Source organism: Salvia splendens, chromosome 22, assembly GCF_004379255.2.
Source record: "Salvia splendens isolate huo1 chromosome 22, SspV2, whole genome shotgun sequence".
Taxonomy (NCBI): Eukaryota; Viridiplantae; Streptophyta; class Magnoliopsida; order Lamiales; family Lamiaceae; genus Salvia; species Salvia splendens.
Window position 1 is genome coordinate 3,944,015 of NC_056053.1, and position 18,918 is coordinate 3,962,932.

At 41.4% G+C, this 18,918-nt stretch overlaps 3 protein-coding genes across 3 annotated transcripts; 2 read left to right on the plus strand and 1 right to left on the minus strand.

The window, feature by feature from the left end:
* The first annotated feature begins 592 nt into the window (after positions 1 to 592).
* Positions 593 to 3,854, plus strand: LOC121787949 (tricyclene synthase 0e23, chloroplastic-like). Its single transcript, XM_042186792.1, has 7 exons — positions 593 to 839; positions 1,444 to 1,726; positions 1,881 to 2,238; positions 2,344 to 2,565; positions 2,643 to 2,781; positions 2,876 to 3,109; positions 3,197 to 3,854. Exons 1-7 carry the CDS (start codon positions 642 to 644, stop codon positions 3,524 to 3,526), a joined length of 1,764 nt encoding a protein of 587 aa, XP_042042726.1. The 5' UTR covers positions 593 to 641; the 3' UTR covers positions 3,527 to 3,854.
* On the minus strand, positions 3,806 to 9,660 carry LOC121787951 (queuine tRNA-ribosyltransferase catalytic subunit 1-like). The gene is made up of 16 exons (XM_042186793.1): positions 9,470 to 9,660; positions 9,324 to 9,365; positions 8,863 to 8,956; positions 8,213 to 8,391; positions 7,002 to 7,052; positions 6,408 to 6,464; positions 5,872 to 5,992; positions 5,465 to 5,531; positions 5,321 to 5,362; positions 5,137 to 5,242; positions 4,932 to 5,042; positions 4,760 to 4,831; positions 4,585 to 4,686; positions 4,444 to 4,490; positions 4,277 to 4,304; positions 3,806 to 4,136 (listed from the first exon to the last, which is right to left on the minus strand). Exons 2-16 carry the CDS (start codon positions 9,339 to 9,341, stop codon positions 3,966 to 3,968), a joined length of 1,266 nt encoding a protein of 421 aa, XP_042042727.1. The 5' UTR covers positions 9,342 to 9,365; positions 9,470 to 9,660; the 3' UTR covers positions 3,806 to 3,965.
* A 6,155-nt stretch (positions 9,661 to 15,815) lies between these two features.
* LOC121787917 lies at positions 15,816 to 18,140 on the plus strand (the record flags this gene model as incomplete). Its single annotated transcript, XM_042186762.1, has 2 exons — positions 15,816 to 17,663; positions 17,715 to 18,140. Coding segments are annotated over exons 1-2 (2,274 nt in total), but the record flags the coding sequence as incomplete, so codon positions are not given.
* Between the last annotated feature and the right edge of the window lie 778 nt (positions 18,141 to 18,918).

Below are 18,918 nucleotides of genomic sequence, written 5' to 3' on the forward strand. Positions count from 1 at the left end.
AATCACAATCCTAGGGCATGATAAATAAAAATATACTCCTTTATGAATTTTAATCAATTTTATGAATAAACGATTTTTTCCTCAATGAATTTTTAATAAAAATAAGATTACCGTCCAAAATTAATCTTCTATTTGTTCAAAAAGTATTTTGGCTCTCACATTAATTATGCTAGTTTATGGTCTTAAACAATATATTTTGATCCAGAGTTAATAATTACATTAAAAATGGACTACCAACCTAAGAACAATATTTGATTTTATTACAACTACTCCATTTGTTTCATGCTATCTGATACATTTCTTTTTCGCAGTTATTTTGGAAAAATGATAAGTGGAGAAAAAGTAAAATAAGAGAGCGATTAATGTAGAGAATAGTAAGTAGCGTGGGAATGTAGAGAGTAGTACTGTGTAGGACCTACTTAATGTGTACGTATGATAAAAAAAATGAAAATATTCTAAAAACATGCCTATTGTTTTAGGGCACATGTTTTAATAAGTTTGGTTGAGTGTTTGTGAGTAACTTAGTGTTCTATGTTAGAGGATAGGACCCAACTCTATAAATACAATACAGTATAAATTCCGTAATAATGAAACACATTGAAAGAAAGAGGGAAAAATAGTCCTTAATAAGGTTGATCATAATGTCTAGTTTAGTGATGAACACACCTCTTCCTAAACACTATTCTTGCATATCTCCGACGCAGCGGCCGTTGGCAGCCGCCACTATTCGGAGGAGAACCTCCGTGCAATGCACCACCAAGTTTCTCGCTAACCCTAGAGGAGCTTCTACACTTCAAGACTACCACTTTGATGATCCCATTAATGACAACATTTTCAAGGTGAAGCTTCAACTCTATCTCTATTCTTTTTCACTACAACCAATTATATATATATATATATATATATATATATATATATATAGGGGAGCGTTATTCTCCTATTCATCCATTAGATCATTTATTCTTCTTAATATGGGCCGTTAGATCTCATTCATCAACGGTCCAGATGATCTGCATTATTACACTATAATGGTGCATTATTAGTCGGTGTGCATTATTCAACTGAAAATCTGCATTATTACACAATAATGGTGCATTATTAGTCGGTGTGCATTACTCAACTGAAAATCCGCATTATTAAATGACACGTGGCACCAATCTAACCGTCGGATGACAAAATCGTGGGGCTGAGATTAAAAAGAACAAAGAACAAAAGATACAAAAAGGAAATGAATACATCCTCTATCTATATATATATGCCTAGTTACTCCAATAGTGTCATGTTTTGTGATGCCAAAATATGTATAGTAAAGTTTGTTAACTATATCTTTATATGTTAAAAAACTTAGATACATCTGACAATATTCACATGCATCTATTCACATGTGCGTCTTTATATTATATATTTGTTGTAGTGACTTTTTGTTACAACTTTGATGTGTAGGGTTATTTTGCAAGTGAGTATGAAAAGAAATTGGAGAAGATTAGGGATTTATTAGTGAAGTCTAGGGGGGAAGAAGAAGATGATCCAATCGGGAGCTTGGTATTTGTGGACACGATCCAACGGCTAGGCGTGGCCGGTCATTACCGGAAGGAGATTGAAACAATAATGCAGAAGCATTATTTGAAATTAGGAGATGTTGATTTTTGTGGATTCCAATCATCTCTCCTTGATATGTCCCTTTCATTTCGACTGTTGAGGCAAACAGGATACCATGTGTCGGCAGGTGAATTCCCTCTCCAAAGTTTATGCAAATGTCACAATTATTATAGGAAAACTTACAAGTTATAATACTTATTCTGGTCGAGAATTCAATCTATATCAATATATTTATTTTAGCATCATTGTGAAGATACTAATATATCAAAATGTATATACAGATGTGTTCAACAATTTCAAGGGACAGGATGGGAAATTCAGAGATGAACTAAAGCAAGATGTTTGGGGATTGCTTGAATTGTTCGAGGCTACACATTTGAGTTTTGAAGGAGAAAACATACTCAATGAGGCACAACATTTTAGCAGCAAACAACTGCTTAAACACTTGGCTGAAAACACAAATTATGATGTTGTGAAGATGAGATTTAAGCACCCTTTCCACAAAAGCATTGCAAGGTTGAACTTCCAAAGAGACGTTAGAGGCATCGATAAATCGATAACAACGTTAACAGAGCTGTCGGAAATGGATTTTCTCCGGGGGAAATATGTCCATAGAGATGAACTGCGCCAACTTTCCAAGTAAGCAAATGGATTTTGACAGTTTTTGTAGGATAGTTTAATAATTTAACATGGTTTTATATATATAATTCTTAAAAAAATGATAAGAGGTTGTCGTTATTACAGGTGGTGGAAAGATTTAGGACTGACAAGAGAGCTAAAGCTGGCAAGAAATGAACCAATTAAATGGTACACATGGTCCATGGCAATGCTCATTGATGATATCAGCCTCTCTTCACAGAGGCTGCAGCTCTCCAAATCCATTGCTTTTATTTATTTGATTGATGATATTTTTGATCTTTATGGGACCTTAGATGAATTGACAGTCTTTACAGAAGCAGTTCAAAAGTAAGACAATTTACACACATAAGTATATAGTAAGATGTGAATTTCTTATGAAAAATAATTAATGAATGTTTATATAGATGGGACTATGATGCGATGAATACGCTGCCGGACTACATGAAGTCGTGTTACAAGGCACTGCTTGATACCACGAACGAGATTGGATGGACTATTTGTGAAAAGCATGGATACAATCCTATCAACTCTCTAAAACAAACTGTATGTTTTTTAAATTATGTTAATGTTCATTTACTCTCAAATTCAAGAAGATGGTTACTCTATTTCATATTGCTTATACAATATCTCAATGCAGTGGGCAAGTTTGTGTAAAGCATTTCTAGTGGAAGCAAAATGGTTTGCCTCAGATAATTTGCCAAATGCAAATGAGTATTTAGCCAATGGAAAGGTGAGCTCAGGGGTGCATGTGGTGCTTGTCCACTTGTTCTTTCTTTTAGGTCACAGTGCAGCCAATTTGTATGATATATCCAATCTCATTTCATCGGTCGCTGCAATTCTTCGCCTTTGGGACGACTTAGGGACTGCTGAGGTAGTGAAATTTGAATCTTTCGTTCGACTGACTCTAATGTGACTCATGGGAGGATAGCTAATTTTAGCGGATGTTATTCATGAACAGGATGAGCATCAGAATGGTGCTGATGGATCGTATATACAGTGCTATATGAATGATCGACCGGGGGTATCATATCAGCAGACACGAGAGCACGTTGCAGATATGATGGAAAGAGAATGGAAACAGCTCAACAAGGAGAGCTTCAATCACTCAACACGGCCCATTCAAGAAGCTGCTCTTAATCTTGCAAGAATGGTGCCGCTCATGTATAGTTATGACGACAATCAACGCCTTCCGGTGCTTGCAGAATACATAAATCTCATGTTGCTAAGTCCAGCTTCACTGGAGCCTGACAGACAAAATAAGATCAACTCATTTGAGTTCTCTCTTTAGTATATACTTCTCGTTATCTATGACGTCTACAATAAGGCATGCAGAGACGAGAAAGGGCATAATAATCGAAGAATTGCTTCAGTCTTCAAATAATTCACATCACTTTTGCTACAACTATAACACCAGACTCTACATTGTAAATCATGCTTTATGTATAAAGCATGATCAGACATAAAAAAAGGAAAGCATATAAGTATATATATTGATCACTCAAACCACTCTTTTCTCTATAAAAATTCAAATATTAGTGTAAACTGAGGTGCTATTGAACATATTAGCTTCATGAAAATGAGATTTATGATCAAAATTTATCTGAAACAGTTTACAACAATACACTTGGACCTCAAATGTTAATAAATAATAACCCTAGACAAAATTGCACCATATTGACTACAAATTATATGGAGCTGTGTATATCTCTCTTTATCTTTTTGCCTCCTCATTGATCTTTGGCATGTACCAATTTAATTGAGTTTTTCCTAGAATACTTGACACTTCCCGCTTGAGAGTCGATCAACGACAATGGGAAGGGGCTACAGCAGGACGTTATGTCGATACCAGCTACCTCCATAGCATTGCAAACCCATTGAGGAACGTCTCCTTTCGGAAACTACAAATTCAGCAGTTCAAATTTATCAGCAATCAGGAACTGGATATATAAATGACAGGAAGATCGAAGGAGTAAAAGTAGTCATATTTCCCATATTACACCAAAAACATAGGATGTGTGAGATAATTTGAGAGAAATACCATTTTCTGGAGGAAGTTGCAAACAAACCTGTTAAGACAAAAAAAATTGGTTACTAATGTGTACTAATCGAAAAGGCAAACAACATATTCTAAAAACATTTGAAATCATATGTAAAACCACCCTAGAAAAGATAAAAGCAAAGTTACTAATGTGCAAAAAAGCATACTCTGGAAACTGGCCATTGACAATTGATGAGTGCAAATCCCTGCTAAGCTGCGACAAATATATAATAAAGCTCGTTAAACTCCTAGCCCGGAGAGATATAGCAACAATCGTACGAAAAAAAGTAAAATGATGTAGAACAGACCTTCAACATGTAAAATAAATTGTGGTACGAAAGAAGCTGAGATCCCATTGCATCTTTAGTGACAAGGCAGTGAATGTATGCTCTCGAGTAAGTTTTACATACCTGCCACAGTATCGAGAAATAGAATAAGGTGTTAAGCATCGAGATCATAATCTAGGAAAAAAGTAAACAATACCATGCATTCACATGTTGGATCAATCGGTTGAGTATCATCAGCCATTGCTTGGTGTTTAAGTTTTAAAACCCCCTGCAAAAGGATACAATATTCACCATCAAATCAGATATTCAGCTTCACTGTCTCTAGTTATAATGAATCAAAATGGATGAGCAAAATCAAGAATAAATACCCCGGGCACAAGAGCTGTTCCAAATCGAGCAGTACGTGTGGGGTAGACACAATCATACATGTCAGCACCTAATGCACTGCAAACTACGATGTCTAGAGGATAGCCAACACCCTGGAATATTATCAGCAAAGACACGTTAAGTCTCAGAAATTGGACGACAAATAATAAATCTTGTTACTGATTCTTTATATTATCAAAGATGTACCATAACATAGCGCGGTTTATCCTCGGGCAATGCAGCTGTACACTGGGCTACAACACGCCAAAATGAATCTTTATCTTCGCCTCCAGCAAGACCGCCAATCGCATAGCTGTCAACAATAATTTCATTAGTTCAAATAATTCAAAAAATTGTAGTGTTGCACAGGTAACTGGTAAGATAGACATACCCAGGTAAATTACGGTCTACCAAGCCTTTGACACATATATCCCTGTCAGTGATTTATTGCACAAAAGATCATAAGAATTTAAACAAGTGGAAAATATACAGAAGTCTTTGAGAAAATTAGAGCAAAGTTAAAACTGAAACGAACCTTAAAACTGGATCCAAGCCACCTTGCACAATTCCGAATAAATTCTGATCATGGGGTCTCTCGTGTGCTGATGAAAACAGTAGCATTTTAGCAAGCCGTAACAATGAGCTGTTACCAAAAAAGCAGCAGACTATTTTCAAATATTTTTTTCATCTATTCAGAGCTAAAGAATCATTTCTCAAAGAACTTCAAGCACGTCAGAAGAGCCTATCGAATGAAACATTAAATATCTTTCTACGATTTTCAAGTAACTGTCCTCAATGTCACTTATGTTGGAGTACTTATTCACTGCTATGGACAGAGAAACTTAATATCATGGACACGTTCATAAAACAAGATGTTATTCTCTTGCCTTTCTCAAGTACATAAGTGAGATAATGAAAATTCAGCATTTACTGGATAAATACCTGCAATGCACCTATCTATCCAACGAAGGGTACGGTACATTGCCTCTTCAATCCGAGGACCTGTAATAGTGGTTTTCACAACATCGTCAAGAGCCATAATAATATCAGCTCCTATTCGATTCTGCAACAGAAGAGGGAAACCATGTAGCTAAATATATTAGAGGCACAGAAACAACACATTAGCAATATTGGGTAATAAAACCAATATTTGTATCTCAGAACAAGAGTAATCACTTAGCAGACAATCTGAAAAAAAAAAGTAAAAAAAGTCGCATTAAAATTGACATTGCTACCCTATTCAAATGTAAAACTAGACAATCTTAAATTATTTCACAACAAATATTAAGTTCATTCAAGCATAGCGGCACAGAATAATAAAAACTACTGATATACGGAGTATTATTTTGACGATAAATCACATTGCTCATTGACTATCTAATCAATGGCACAAAATTAACATTTACTAGGGAAATGGAGCTAGAAATACATAATAGAAATAATTAGGTGAGGTAACAAGATTAGTGAAAGAATTTTACTTGTATCTGTATTGACTCTTCTGGAGTGAGTAACATGGGTTTCCCATCAACCGGTGACTGCAAAAGCATATATAAATATATGGATTAAGCATTAAGTACGGCCTCCTGGAACCAGGGAAAAACAATGAACTACAACAAACACAATAAGAGCAACAATTGAATTAATCATCTCCTTAAATAGTTTGAGTGACAACCAAAAAAAATAAAAGATAGATTCTGCTCCGAAGAGGCCACTCCTCCGAAAAGGGCCAAAGCAGAACGCCTAACTCAACTTTATTTTGGATAAGCCCTATTTATAACCATCTAAAGACAGACTCCTAACTGAAATAAAACTTGTAACTTGACACTAACTCTAAAAGATAAAATCTAGTATCTCTAACAAATTCCTAGTCATGTGTTAGAATCTCTAAACAGTAAACAACTTAATAAATAATGAACTAATTCTAAGGATAAACTGTAGGTCAACGATCTCTATAACAGAGAACAACATCTAGAACAAACTACAAAGAACGGCCTCTATCATATACTATCTTAATGAACAACTTTAATCTCTAACTTAGATCTTTTATATGCCAACAAGTAGATAAATAGTACCTGAAAGGTGACACCCTGTTCTGTAATGTCAGCCAAATGCAATAAGGAGACCTGCCATCATTAAGAAGTATAGTCAATATGTGAACCAAATATGATATCAAGACGATGCAGATTGCACCAAATCAGTCAATCACATTCACAAACTAATACTCCAATGTTTTTTGAAAAACATATTTAATGGATTTATTAATGCAAGTCCCAACAGAAACGAAGATAGACATGAAACAGGTACGTAATCTTATATCTAAGATTCACATCATAAATTTGCAAAGCAACAACTTTAAAACAGAGACACAGCCGCAGAATCAGAAGCAGCTGTTGAAGTTGATAATAAACTGATAATACAGCCAAAGTGCAAATAGTATAACAAATCTAAAGATGCGAAAAATACTATGACACTCATGTTTGCAGGTTTCCAACATAGAACCAAAGTGCACTAGACTGTGGAACAAGATAAGAGGAATTCCTGAAAACCTTGAGTTAGTTATATTTAGAAAGCCAGTAATAAGGTCAAGTTAATACGGAGTACTATTTTTTCTCTGTTGCTTCTTTTTCCTCCTCTTTCTCTGATTTGCAGAAACAATGATTGTTTATTCTTAGCCAAAAAAAAACAAATCCTTGATTTAATAGACAATATCAAGAAAAAGGAGATGTCTTCCACACGATGCACAAAAAGTTACAAGTTACCTGACATAATAAATAACAAGTTGGAAACTATAGATGCTCACCCAAAGTGCATCAGTTTTTTGTTTTTTTAATTGGACATTTTGGCTGTCGAACAATAGCTCGCCGCAGATGCAGGCTCGAGCATATGTTTTTCTCTCATTAAAAAAACGAGAGAAAGAAGCATAAATGTATTCAGTATTATGGATAACAAATCCATCCAGAAATCCTTCAATAGAACTGCAAAGTATGAGTGATGGATCATGGATTTTGAATTCATTGTTCAAATCTATAATCCTAATCAATGATGATATAGTATATACTAATATGGATATCAAACCCATCCTTAAAATCCTTCGACCAACCATAATCTACATTCTACAAGCATAAAGCCAGTGCATGAAACAATTACAAAAATGACAAACTTAGAGGTAGGGGTTGCATTACTTCATGATAATATGGTGCAATGATCAAAGACACAGAAAAGACAGTCATATAAACAACACCCAAATGGTCTGAGAATGTTCAACACTAAAATGATGCATTACCATTTGAAAGCCACCTGAGTCAGTAAGCAACCCCCTAGGCCAATTCATAAATTTATGGAGCCCTCCCAACTCATCAATGAGCTCAGAAGTGGGACGGAGGGCCAAGTGATATGTGTTTCCAAGAATTATTTGGCATCCAATGTCCTCAAGCTGACTGGTCGTCAAACCTTTTATTGTACCTGTAAAGATGAAGAAAGTAATGTATATCTTGGTAATAAGAGTGATGAGGAAGCACACTTCAGTTTCATACCCTACAATCTACATCTTTTCAAAGTTGTGAATGATCAAATGATACTATCGAAACTTTTCCGGAAAGAACATTATGAACACTGGGACTGTATATGACTTTTAACACCACAACAGAGGGAGAACAGGAAATTATAAAATTCTTTCACACATATACAGGAGTCTATTTCGGACTCTGTGTTTGAATCTTATGAAAATAGAATTTCGAGCAGAAATATTATCTTGCTTCCTATTTACAGAATTCTCGTTCGTCTATAATCCTTCATATCTGTACTTCATTCAGTTAACAAGACAACAAGGGTATCACTTTGCATTCACAACAATTCCCTCTATCACTAATTACTGAAATCTTTATTTATTCAATCAGGAATATTATACATCTAAGAAACATTGAAAAAGCATACCTTGTGTACCCACAGGCATAAATAAAGGCGTCTGGCACACAAAGTGAGGTAGTGTAAGTCGAGCTGCCCGAGCACGATTGAACTTCCCAAGAATCTAGCGCATGATACCGAAACATCAGTTATAATTGCACAGGTTATACAACAAGGTTGTTCTGGAATTTGATTAATACTCTATGTCTCTATGTCTGCTCAGAAATTTAGAAACTGAGCATTAAAGTCAATATTTTTAGGAAGAAACAGAGCATTTTAAGTTAATAAAACACAAAAATAAGGCTGAAAGCTGCAATTTTGATTCAGAAACACACATCAAACGAAATTGTATCTAATATAAATCGATGCTGTTTCAATAATGACATTCAAAAGCTTGAGAAAAAAAGCAAAATTCAATCTTTACACTATTTAAGATTCAAAGTCAATAATTCAACATTCATCGTCATATTTTACGAGATGAGCAATATTACCTCAAAACGAAGAGCCATCAGTTATTATTTTTCTTGCAAAACCTGAGAGAAGAAAGAGAGGGGGGGAATATTGTTTGTGTTAATTTCCAATTCAATGTAGTTTCATTAAAGCATTGAGTAAGGCAAAAAATAAAATTATGACTGACTCTATCAATCTTCGAATTAGTTCACAGAGGTAATGATAGAAAGCAGAAGGCCGCCGTTAACCGACGAGACAAGTGGCGCAGTGGTGGCGTTGACAGCTGAATTAACGTCAGTCAACGGCGGTCGTGAGTCTGGGCTGCAAGCAGAGGAAAAGAGGAAGAAAGATAGATAGGGATGAATTATGAATTAGGGTTTTTCTTTTCACATATTTTATGGGTTTTAGATTTTCCTTTCTTATAGGAATTACCATGATAAGAGCATCAGCAATGGAGGCGTCAAAACAGCGACGCCGATTTTTTACCGACGCCAGTTCTAACGCTGAACCATTGCGACCGGCGTCAGTGATATCGGCGTCAATTTCGGCGTACCCATGCCGATTCGTGTGGTGACGTCGGTTCTAACGCCGATCCTCACGGCGCCATTGTAGGCCCCGAACCGGCGTCAGAATTTAATTTTTAATTTTTTTTTTCGAAAACACTATATATACGCGCTTTGAACGTCATTTTCATTCGCACCACTTGTTTTAACGAATACTCTGTCTTTCTTTCTGTACAAGATCAATAACGAGCAATGGAGAACAACTACGCAGGAACTCCAGTGACTCCCGGGGGATGGTCTCAGACTCCCCCGACTCCCGGGGTAGGGTCTAAGACTCCCCCGACTCCCGGGGTAGGGTCCCAGACTTCCCCGGTCCTGGGGGAGGTGGAATGTAATAGCCGAGACTTAGATTCCTCGGGAGTTATGAAATAAAATACTAGAACTTTTATTGACGAATGAAAGAGTATTTTTATTTCTTGAATAAGGGTACAAGTGCAACTTCAGAAATTTCAAAGCCACCAAATTTCAAGTGTTTGGAATTAAATACACACCAATAAACTTTTACATGTTAAGAAAAGAGAGAATTTCAAATAGAAACCCTATCTCTTTACAAATGAAACTACTAGCTTCGGGCCCTTCTTCTAGCATGCTTTCGGCCCAGTTTCCGATGGCCCGTTGGGCTGAACAGACGAGACAGCAACCGAGGAGAGTCAGCCTCTTGTCCCTGCCAGAAAACAACAAGATAAACAAGAGGTTACATAAGACACTAAAGCTTTTAGTTGGCAAAGTAAGCAAGGATAAGGAACAAACCTACTTTAAGCTTTGAAGACCAAAACTTACCGAAAAAAAAAGAAGGTAAGAGGTTGCTTTATCCCTGCACTCCACGGCTCACACCAGCCAAACGAGCAGCCACCAAGCACGGCAGTTCGGCACCGAGCTCGGCAGTTCGCCACCAAGCACGGCAGTTCGGCACCGAGCTCGGCAGTTCGCCACCAAGCACGGCAGTTCGGCACCGAGCTCGGCAGTTCGCCACCAAGCACGGCAGTTCGGCACCGAGCTCGGCAGTTCGCCACCAAGCTCGGCAGTTCGGCACCAAGCTCGGCAACTCCGTGATCTGGAGAGAAAGATCAAAACATGAAGAAGAGCTCGGCTGTTATGACAACTCGTTTCAACAGCCGTTAGATCTCCTCAATCGTTTACAGAGACAACAAGAGAAGTGTACTAAGAAAGGGAAGGGGAAACAATACCTTGCAGAAACGTGAGTGAGTGTTGGACCGAAAGAAGCAAACTCCAGCCAGCAGGCTCCCCTCCAGCTAATACTCTGCAAAGCTGCAGATAACAGCCCTTGCTTTCCCTACCCAAACCGGTTATAGTCCGGAAATCAGCCCCCACAGTGCCACCTCTAGTGTGCACCTGCAAAAGAAGACAAAATTCATGAATGAATCAGAGTACAAGGCAGCACAAAACACCAAAATCAGTTAAAGAATGCTGCAAGGTCAGCCAAGTACCTCAGTCATTGTGCAGCTTTCAGTTACAAGCTGTGCATAAATATGCCAATCTCCTCCTCAGTTCCATCCCCCACCACACAACAAACTAGTTACTAAACGGAGCAGCAAGCGGAGGAGCAAGAGAGGTCAAGACCAAGGAAGAGAGTAGCTTAGCAAGTTCAGCGGAGTTACAAGGGAAAGGTAACACCCATCAGCTTAAATCTCAAGTTTAATGGCATCATTCGAGCATGATAGACACAAAACATGGAAACGATTTATGATAACATGAGAATCTGAGAAATCAGTAAACCTCCCTTGCACATACCCCAGCCTCATTAGGATGCATGTCTAGGGTAGTGTAGCACTTTTGAGACTGGAGGAAAGGAACCATGGAATGGTGTCTTCCACACAGAATCAGTCACATAGAAGCACAACCACATTGCTTTTCAAACGCGAACTAGGACTAGACTATGACAAGAGAAAGAAGATAACTAGTAGGAACTTAGCTTCGGCGAGGCGACTGCCTGATTAAACGGCGCACTGCTACGAGGGTCTCCGCAGCGGCAGAACCGCCGTCTGCGTGTCACCCCTAAGCCGAGGGGTCCAGCGTCGCCGAAGGGAGGAAGATGGAGGCGACGGCAGCGTGGACCGAGGGATGCCGCTGAAGGACGGAGAATACGACGTCTTCCCTCCACGGGTGACCCCTCCGCGAACAAAACGTCGTCAAGATTGCCCGTACAAGGTTATGCCTCAAAGGGGGGAAGAGATGGTGGGTAGTGGGTCGCCGGTTAGACAGCGACGAGTCCTCCACCTCCCCAGGTTTCTGAATTTTAGACCCCTTCTTGCCGAGTAGGAGACAGAGGATGGGAGCGGTCGTGCGATGCGGAGAGGAACGGAATAGAAATGGGCTGACTCCGGTTCCTCACACGCCGGCGAGGAACGCTGAAGGTGGCGGGGTGCGAAATCGCCGAGAGGAATGAGAGAAAGGGGGCTAGGGTTCCTCATTTTCAATTTGGGGATTTTTTTTGAGAAATGAGAGAGAGATAGTGACGATGGTTGGAGAAGGGGGTATTTGGGCCTTTTCCACTATTCATCACTTGGGCCTGGAATTAATTAAGCTGGGCCAGATTAAATGAGAAGAAGAAAAGAATTGGGCCAATTAGTTAAGCTGGACCGAAAATGCTGAATGAAATAATACCTTGGCCCAGATTAAGTAAACTCCTTGCTGGACTTAAGAAATTAGTTCTCGGTTTAATACTTTTAGTGAAGAGCCTCTTTTCAAGTATAATGGAAATTATTTCCTAAGCCACGGAAGAAAAGAACTTATAAGCCGTGAGTGAAATAAAAGCCAGTGAATAATTAAAGCGGACTTTAATAGTCACAGAAAGTATTTCTTAAAATACTTAAGATAATCCGAGAATTTCTAATACCGAACGGGTCAGCCGGTTACAGAACAAATTAAATCACCGATTTAAAGATTTAAGACTTCTAATTTTAGAAGGCAGAAATTAAAATAATAAGCACACGCTTAGGCATGCATTCATGCAAGATTTTTGAGGTCTAATTTAAATATATTAATTTTGTAAAGGAACGTCGTCGTTCGACGCATAATCTCAGAACAGGGGAAAGCACCTTTTTGCAAGAGTTAAGCAATTGAGGTGTGGGCTTCTTTCCTTTTTATTTACAGAACTCTATGAGAATAAGTGTGAACTTTTGAATGAATTGTCATGCCATGTTTTATTTTGTGATTGCCATTCATGGTTAAAACGAATTCGGGTCCCAGTAGGTCAGTAAATCCTACTCGGACTAGTGTACACATAGGGACCGTGAGCTAGCGCAAGGTTGGCCGGTTCGTGGGTCGTGAGCTAGCGCCAGGTTGGCCGACCCAGTGATCGTGGAATGTGGCCACATTCCCGATTCACACAGCTTGACATGGTATATCATCAGAAAGTTAAAAGACTGCAGTCTATTTCAGAAAGAAATAACAGATTTTAGTGACCGGGACTTGTTTTCAGAAAAACCCCGCGTTCACTCAGCTTGGCAGACAATTAAAAGAAAAACAGTTTTCGGCATAAGCCACTGAGTATATCAAGTACTCAGCCCTGCATATTGTTTTCCTAAATGTGCAGGTTGATCGATCGAGGCAGAGGAGGTGTTGGGACTGAAGATGAAATAAAAGAAGGGTAGCTAGTGTAGTATGTCTCCATACATGTTATACTTGTCTTGGAACTCTTCCGCTGCATAGACCTAGCTTTGTCTCAGTAAAGACAATGTCCCACATTTCACTCTGATGTAATAACTTGCTATCTTGATGACTCTTAGACAGTATTTCCTTAATTTCAGTAATTATGATGATGTGTTGAGGCAGTTTAGAATTTTAGTCGCGAAATAGCTGCGCTTTCTTTGACTAGGAAGTTGTGGTCGTGACAGAGTGGTATCAGAGCACTTTTCTTTCGCTCTGACCCAAGAACCTTCTTTCTAAGCCTCAGTCCAGAACAGTAGCACTAGGCTAGAAAGTGAACAGAATGATCAGTACAAGATCCCAACACCTCAGCTCGACACGATCAACTGCACCAGAAACAGGGGTCGACGCCCGCTCGTCCAGAAAAGAGAATTCTGAAGAAAGAAAATATTTTTTCCATTTTGAGAAAGAAAATGAAATTTCTAAGTTTTTCCAGAAAAAGAAAATAATTTTCACAGCCCTCATGGGAACGAAAATGTTTATTTGAAATGCTTGCAAGATGCAACGTGATAGCTGATACTTTGCATGAGATATGCTTACTGTATCTGTGTTTTATGAGCTTGACATGAATGTATAGATGTCATGGGGACTATGTATGTGAACCTAGAGTGCTTTAGAGAAGTACCTTAGGTGAGACATGCAGAATCAAGTATTAGCAGAATGAGAACTTGTTACCGCCTTCCACGGCGACGAGACCAACTGAACTCATCAGTTAGGGAGAACCCCTAATTCCACAGAATTTCAAAAAAAAAAAAAATCAATCAACAACGAACCAGAAAGTATCGTTGCAATATCAATAGACAGCAAAGAAAGGAAATCCATTCCTTTGAGCATACAGATAGTACACATATAGATATATGTGTATACCAGCCGGTTATGAGACATAGCCACAGACAAATCTAGTACGACCTCTTCGAGAGACAACGACTCAGTTCATACCATCTTTTACAGCTTTTCGCATACTTGTATATGCATACTTTCAGTTACGAGCCGTTTTGAGGGCTTTTCTTCTTTTATGTAGAGATGGCACGACAGCGTTTTACCCACCGACGCCCACTCCGGACAGGTGCTGATCCAGATGCGGTGGTACGTTACTACAGGACGTACCGGCGTTGCCACGGGGACACTCTCGCCGAATTCGTCGCCCATTATGGTAAGCTATGGGAGGAGGCGAATTGGCATGGGGTGAAACCCTACGAGGGCATCATGAGACTAGTGGAGTTGTTCCCACCGGAGTGGCAGGGGTGGATGGCAACCACAGCCCAGTTGTACACTTCTTCGCGGCCTCCGACCTATGAGCCGATAGGAGACATGCCGGGCTTCTTGAGTGCAGTCTCGGCAGGGTGTTTCCACTTTGGGAACGGGCCCCCGCCAGACATGCAGGCCCCGGGGAGTGAGCGGTTCCGTAGCCTGCCACCTTTGGCCCTGATGCGGGCGGCAGACGGGGTATTTGAGGAGGGACAGTCGTCCCGAGTTCCTGGCCGTCGCAGGAGTAGGGCAGAGATAGGAGATGTGTCGGAGTCCGGCGACGAGTTTGAGCCGATGGAGAGTGGCACAGGAGGTGGAGAGAGCAACGAGGATCCCGAGGAGGATCCGGAAGAGGAGAATCCAGAGGAAGAGGATCCCGAGGAGGATATGGTGGGGGATGATGACGACGACGAGGAGCCACAGACTGGCGGCCTCACGGACCTGATGACAGATACCAGACCACCACAGCCTCTTGAGCCTCCACTAGAGATTCCTCCGCCCCCTGTGGAGCCTTATCCTGAGGAGCCGCAGCTGCCGCTCCATCCGGTAGACCAGGCTTTCTACGGGAGCCTATATCTATACGCGAAGTACGTGGATCCCAACATTGCCGCCGATCCCAACATACCAGTGGCGCCTTATGTGACCCCAGTAGTTCCACAGCCTGTCGCCATTCCCAAGGACGAGGAGGAGCTGTGGTCACCACTTGAGATGCCCTTCCCAGGGACGAGCCACGGCGACCCGGTATGGATCAGCAGCGACTCGGAGTAGGGCTCGGTCAGACGGGTCATAGCCGTGCTAGCGTAGTAGATTAGTTTCCTTTCTTTTGTAGAACTTCGATGATGTCATATGTAAAAGATATTAAGACCTCGCGAGAGGCAATTTTCCACTCTATGATGAATGCATATGACGTTGCACAAATTATGGCTCCTATTGATTTATTTTAAGTATATGCATGAAAGAAAATGCATAAGATATGAAATGAATCCTAAAGAGATACACACTTTGTTATTGAAGAAAGTGAATAACTAGTACTAACATCACTTTATAAACAGAATGCCTCCCAGAAGACAGGCAGGCAGACCAAGAAGGTACGCGCAAGTACCAGGGAATGTACCCCGGAGAAATCAAGCTGGGGAAGCAGGTGCACAACCGCCACCTCCTCCACCACCGCCTCCTGCAGTGCCGGAGAGGCGAGTGGAAGAAACATTTCTCAAACAGAACCCACCTGTGTTCAATGGTCTGGGGAATCCTGCTGCAGCAGAGACCTGGGTGCGTGCGATCGAGCGCATCTTTGATTTTCTTCGGTGCACCGACAGAGAGCGACTCTCATGTGTGAAGTTTCAGCTGGTTGAGTCCGCCGACTTCTGGTGGGAAGCTAGGCGAAAGGTTATGACTCGCGAACAGTTGGAGCACCTGACCTGGGAGGAGTTTAAGAATGAGCTGTACGGCAAGTACATCCCCAAGAGCTACCGCAAGGCCAAAGAGGTGGAGTTTTACAGTTTGAAACAGGGAAAGATGACAGTGACCGAGTACGATAGGTTATTCTGTGACATGTCACGCTATGCGCCTGAACTAGTAGACACGGACGAGAAAATGGCCGAAAAGTTTTGTACTGGCCTGAGATCGGAAATAAGAATGGCTCTGGCCAGTCATGGAGGTCTGTCTTATGTCGAGTCATTGGGCCGGGCCCTGGACATTGAGGCAGCTATGCCCAAAGAGAGGCCGACGACACATGTCACCACTGCTCCACCGCCGCCACAGCAGCGGTCCCCTCGAGAAAAGAGGAAATGGGAAGGAGACCGAGTCCCGACTGATGCTAAGAAACCACAGTTTGCCCCTAAGCCACAGCAGAACCGTTGGTACCAAACTGCCCCGACTCCAGCTGCGGAGCGCGGAGCCCAGGCACCTCTATGTGCGAGATGCTCGAAGAGACATGACGGCGAGTGTAAGGCCGGGACTGGTGGATGTTTCCACTGCGGGCAGAAGGGACATTTTGCCAGAAACTGCCCGAGCAAGGCGACTGGAACGGGAGGACAGCGTCCGCAACTACGGGCACTCCAGGTTGAACCAAGGAGAGAGAAGGCGATGCTCCCTGCACCACGTCCTCAGCGACAGCTACGCCCGAGACTTCCCCCACAGGCAAGAGCCTTCGCACTGCAGCAGAAGCAGGCCAGGGCCGAGGAAGGGAAACGGGAGCAAGGCAATTTGGCAGGTATGGGAACTCTCCTCAACGTACCAATCGCCCTTTTGTTTGATACCGGTGCATCACACTCCTTTATATCAACATCTTGTGTGGATACTTTGAACTTGCCTACGGACGTGATGGAACATAGTATGAGGGTGTCCTCACCCGTAGGAGGCCTGATAGATATCACACGAACGTGCTCAAACATAAAATTTTCCATGGGAAACCTGAACCTAGTAGCTCATAACTTACATGTGATGTGGATGTGGAGCGTCGACATTATACTAGGAATGGATTGGTTAGCCGAGAACTACGCCACAATCCGTTGTAAGGAGAGACAGATAGCGCTACAATACCCTGGGACAGAACCCGTAATGTTTCATGGGATCTCCATGAGGAAACGAAAATCGATTATTTCTGCCCTGCAAGCAACAACCATGATGAGGAAAGGATGCCCTGCATACCTCGTCTTTTTGAACGAAGAAGAGAAAAAGGACAAGAAAATTGAGGACGTGGCAATAGTACGAGAATATCCTGATGTATTCCCAGAAAAGCTACCAGGCTTGCCACCAAACAGGCAATTGGAGTTCAGCATCGATCTGGAACCAGGATCAGCTCCAATATCAAAGGCGCCTTACAGAATGGCACCAAGGGAGTTAGAGGAACTCAAAATGCAATTACAGGAACTACTAGACCTGGGCTTCATTCGACCCAGTGTGTCGCCGTGGGGCGCACCAGTACTTTTTGTAAAGAAGAAAGATGGCACCTTAAGGATGTGTATCGACTATCGAGAGCTGAACAAAATAACCCTCAAGAACAAGTATCCTTTACCGAGAATCGACGACCTCTTCGATCAGCTGCAAGGAGCTGGAGTGTTCTCGAAGATGGATTTGAGATCGGGTTATCACCAGTTGAGAGTTCGACAAGACGATATACCAAAGACTGCGTTCCGCACCAGATATGGCCATTATGAATTTACGGTAATGCCTTTTGGGCTTACCAATGCTCCAGCTGTGTTCATGGACCTAATGAACCGCGTGTTCCACCCGTACCTGGACAAGTTCGTTCTGGTCTTCATAGATGATGTGCTCATCTATTCGAAGAACAAAAAGGAACACGAAGAACATTTGAGAACCACCTTGGAAACGTTAAGAGCCGAGAAACTCTATGCTAAGTTCAGCAAGTGTGAGTTCTGGCTCAATGAAGTGAATTTCCTTGGACACATAGTGACAGCAGAAGGGATCCGAGTAGACCCCGCTAAAGTTGAAGCCGTGCAACGTTGGCAGTCACCAGCAACGCCCAATGAAATTCGAAGTTTCCTAGGACTGGCAGGATACTACCGAAGATTCATTGAGGGGTTTTCTAAAATAGCAAGGCCGATGACTCAACAACTCAAGAAAGGAGTTAAAGTCAACTGGACCCCAGAATGTGAAGCAAGTTTCCAATTGCTTAAGGAAAAGTTGACCACAGCGCCGGTGCTAGCCGTACCAGAGGCGGGAGTCGACTATGTGGTGTATACAGATGCATCGAAGGTCGGACTCGGGTGCGTGCTGATGCAGAGGGGTAAGGTGATAGCATATGCGTCACGCCAATTGAGGCCGCACGAGTTGAACTATCCGACGCACGATCTGGAATTAGCAGCAGTGGTCTATGCGCTGAAGATTTGGAGACATCACCTCTACGGAGTTCGGTGTGAGATCTTCACAGATCATAAGAGTCTCAAATACTTTTTCGAACAGAAAGATCTGAATATGAGACAGCGCAGATGGCTGGAACTAGTCAAGGACTACGACTGTGGTATAAACTACCACCCAGGCAAAGCCAATGTAGTAGCAGATGCTTTGAGCAGAAAGACAGCGCCTCAAGCAGCTGTTTTCCTCACACAAGAGGGAAGAGCTTATCCGGGAATTCGCCAAGATGCGGCTGGAAATAGTAAGAGCCCCGGAGACAGTGGACAGCAGAATATCCACC

Excerpts from the sequence above, each read along its gene's own strand:
- LOC121787949 (XM_042186792.1), top strand. The coding sequence starts at position 642 with ATGTCTAGTTTAGTGATGAACACACCTCTTCCTAAACACTATTCTTGC. Across the intron at positions 840-1,443 it reads TTAATGACAACATTTTCAAG|GGTTATTTTGCAAGTGAGTA; the intron begins GTGAAGCTTCAA and ends TTTGATGTGTAG. Across the intron at positions 3,110-3,196 it reads ACGACTTAGGGACTGCTGAG|GATGAGCATCAGAATGGTGC; the intron begins GTAGTGAAATTT and ends ATTCATGAACAG.
- LOC121787951 (XM_042186793.1), bottom strand. Across the intron at positions 8,392-8,862 it reads TATGCCTGTGGGTACACAAG|GTACAATAAAAGGTTTGACG; the intron begins GTATGCTTTTTC and ends TCATCTTTACAG. Across the intron at positions 4,491-4,584 it reads ATTTATTTTACATGTTGAAG|CTTAGCAGGGATTTGCACTC; the intron begins GTCTGTTCTACA and ends TATTTGTCGCAG.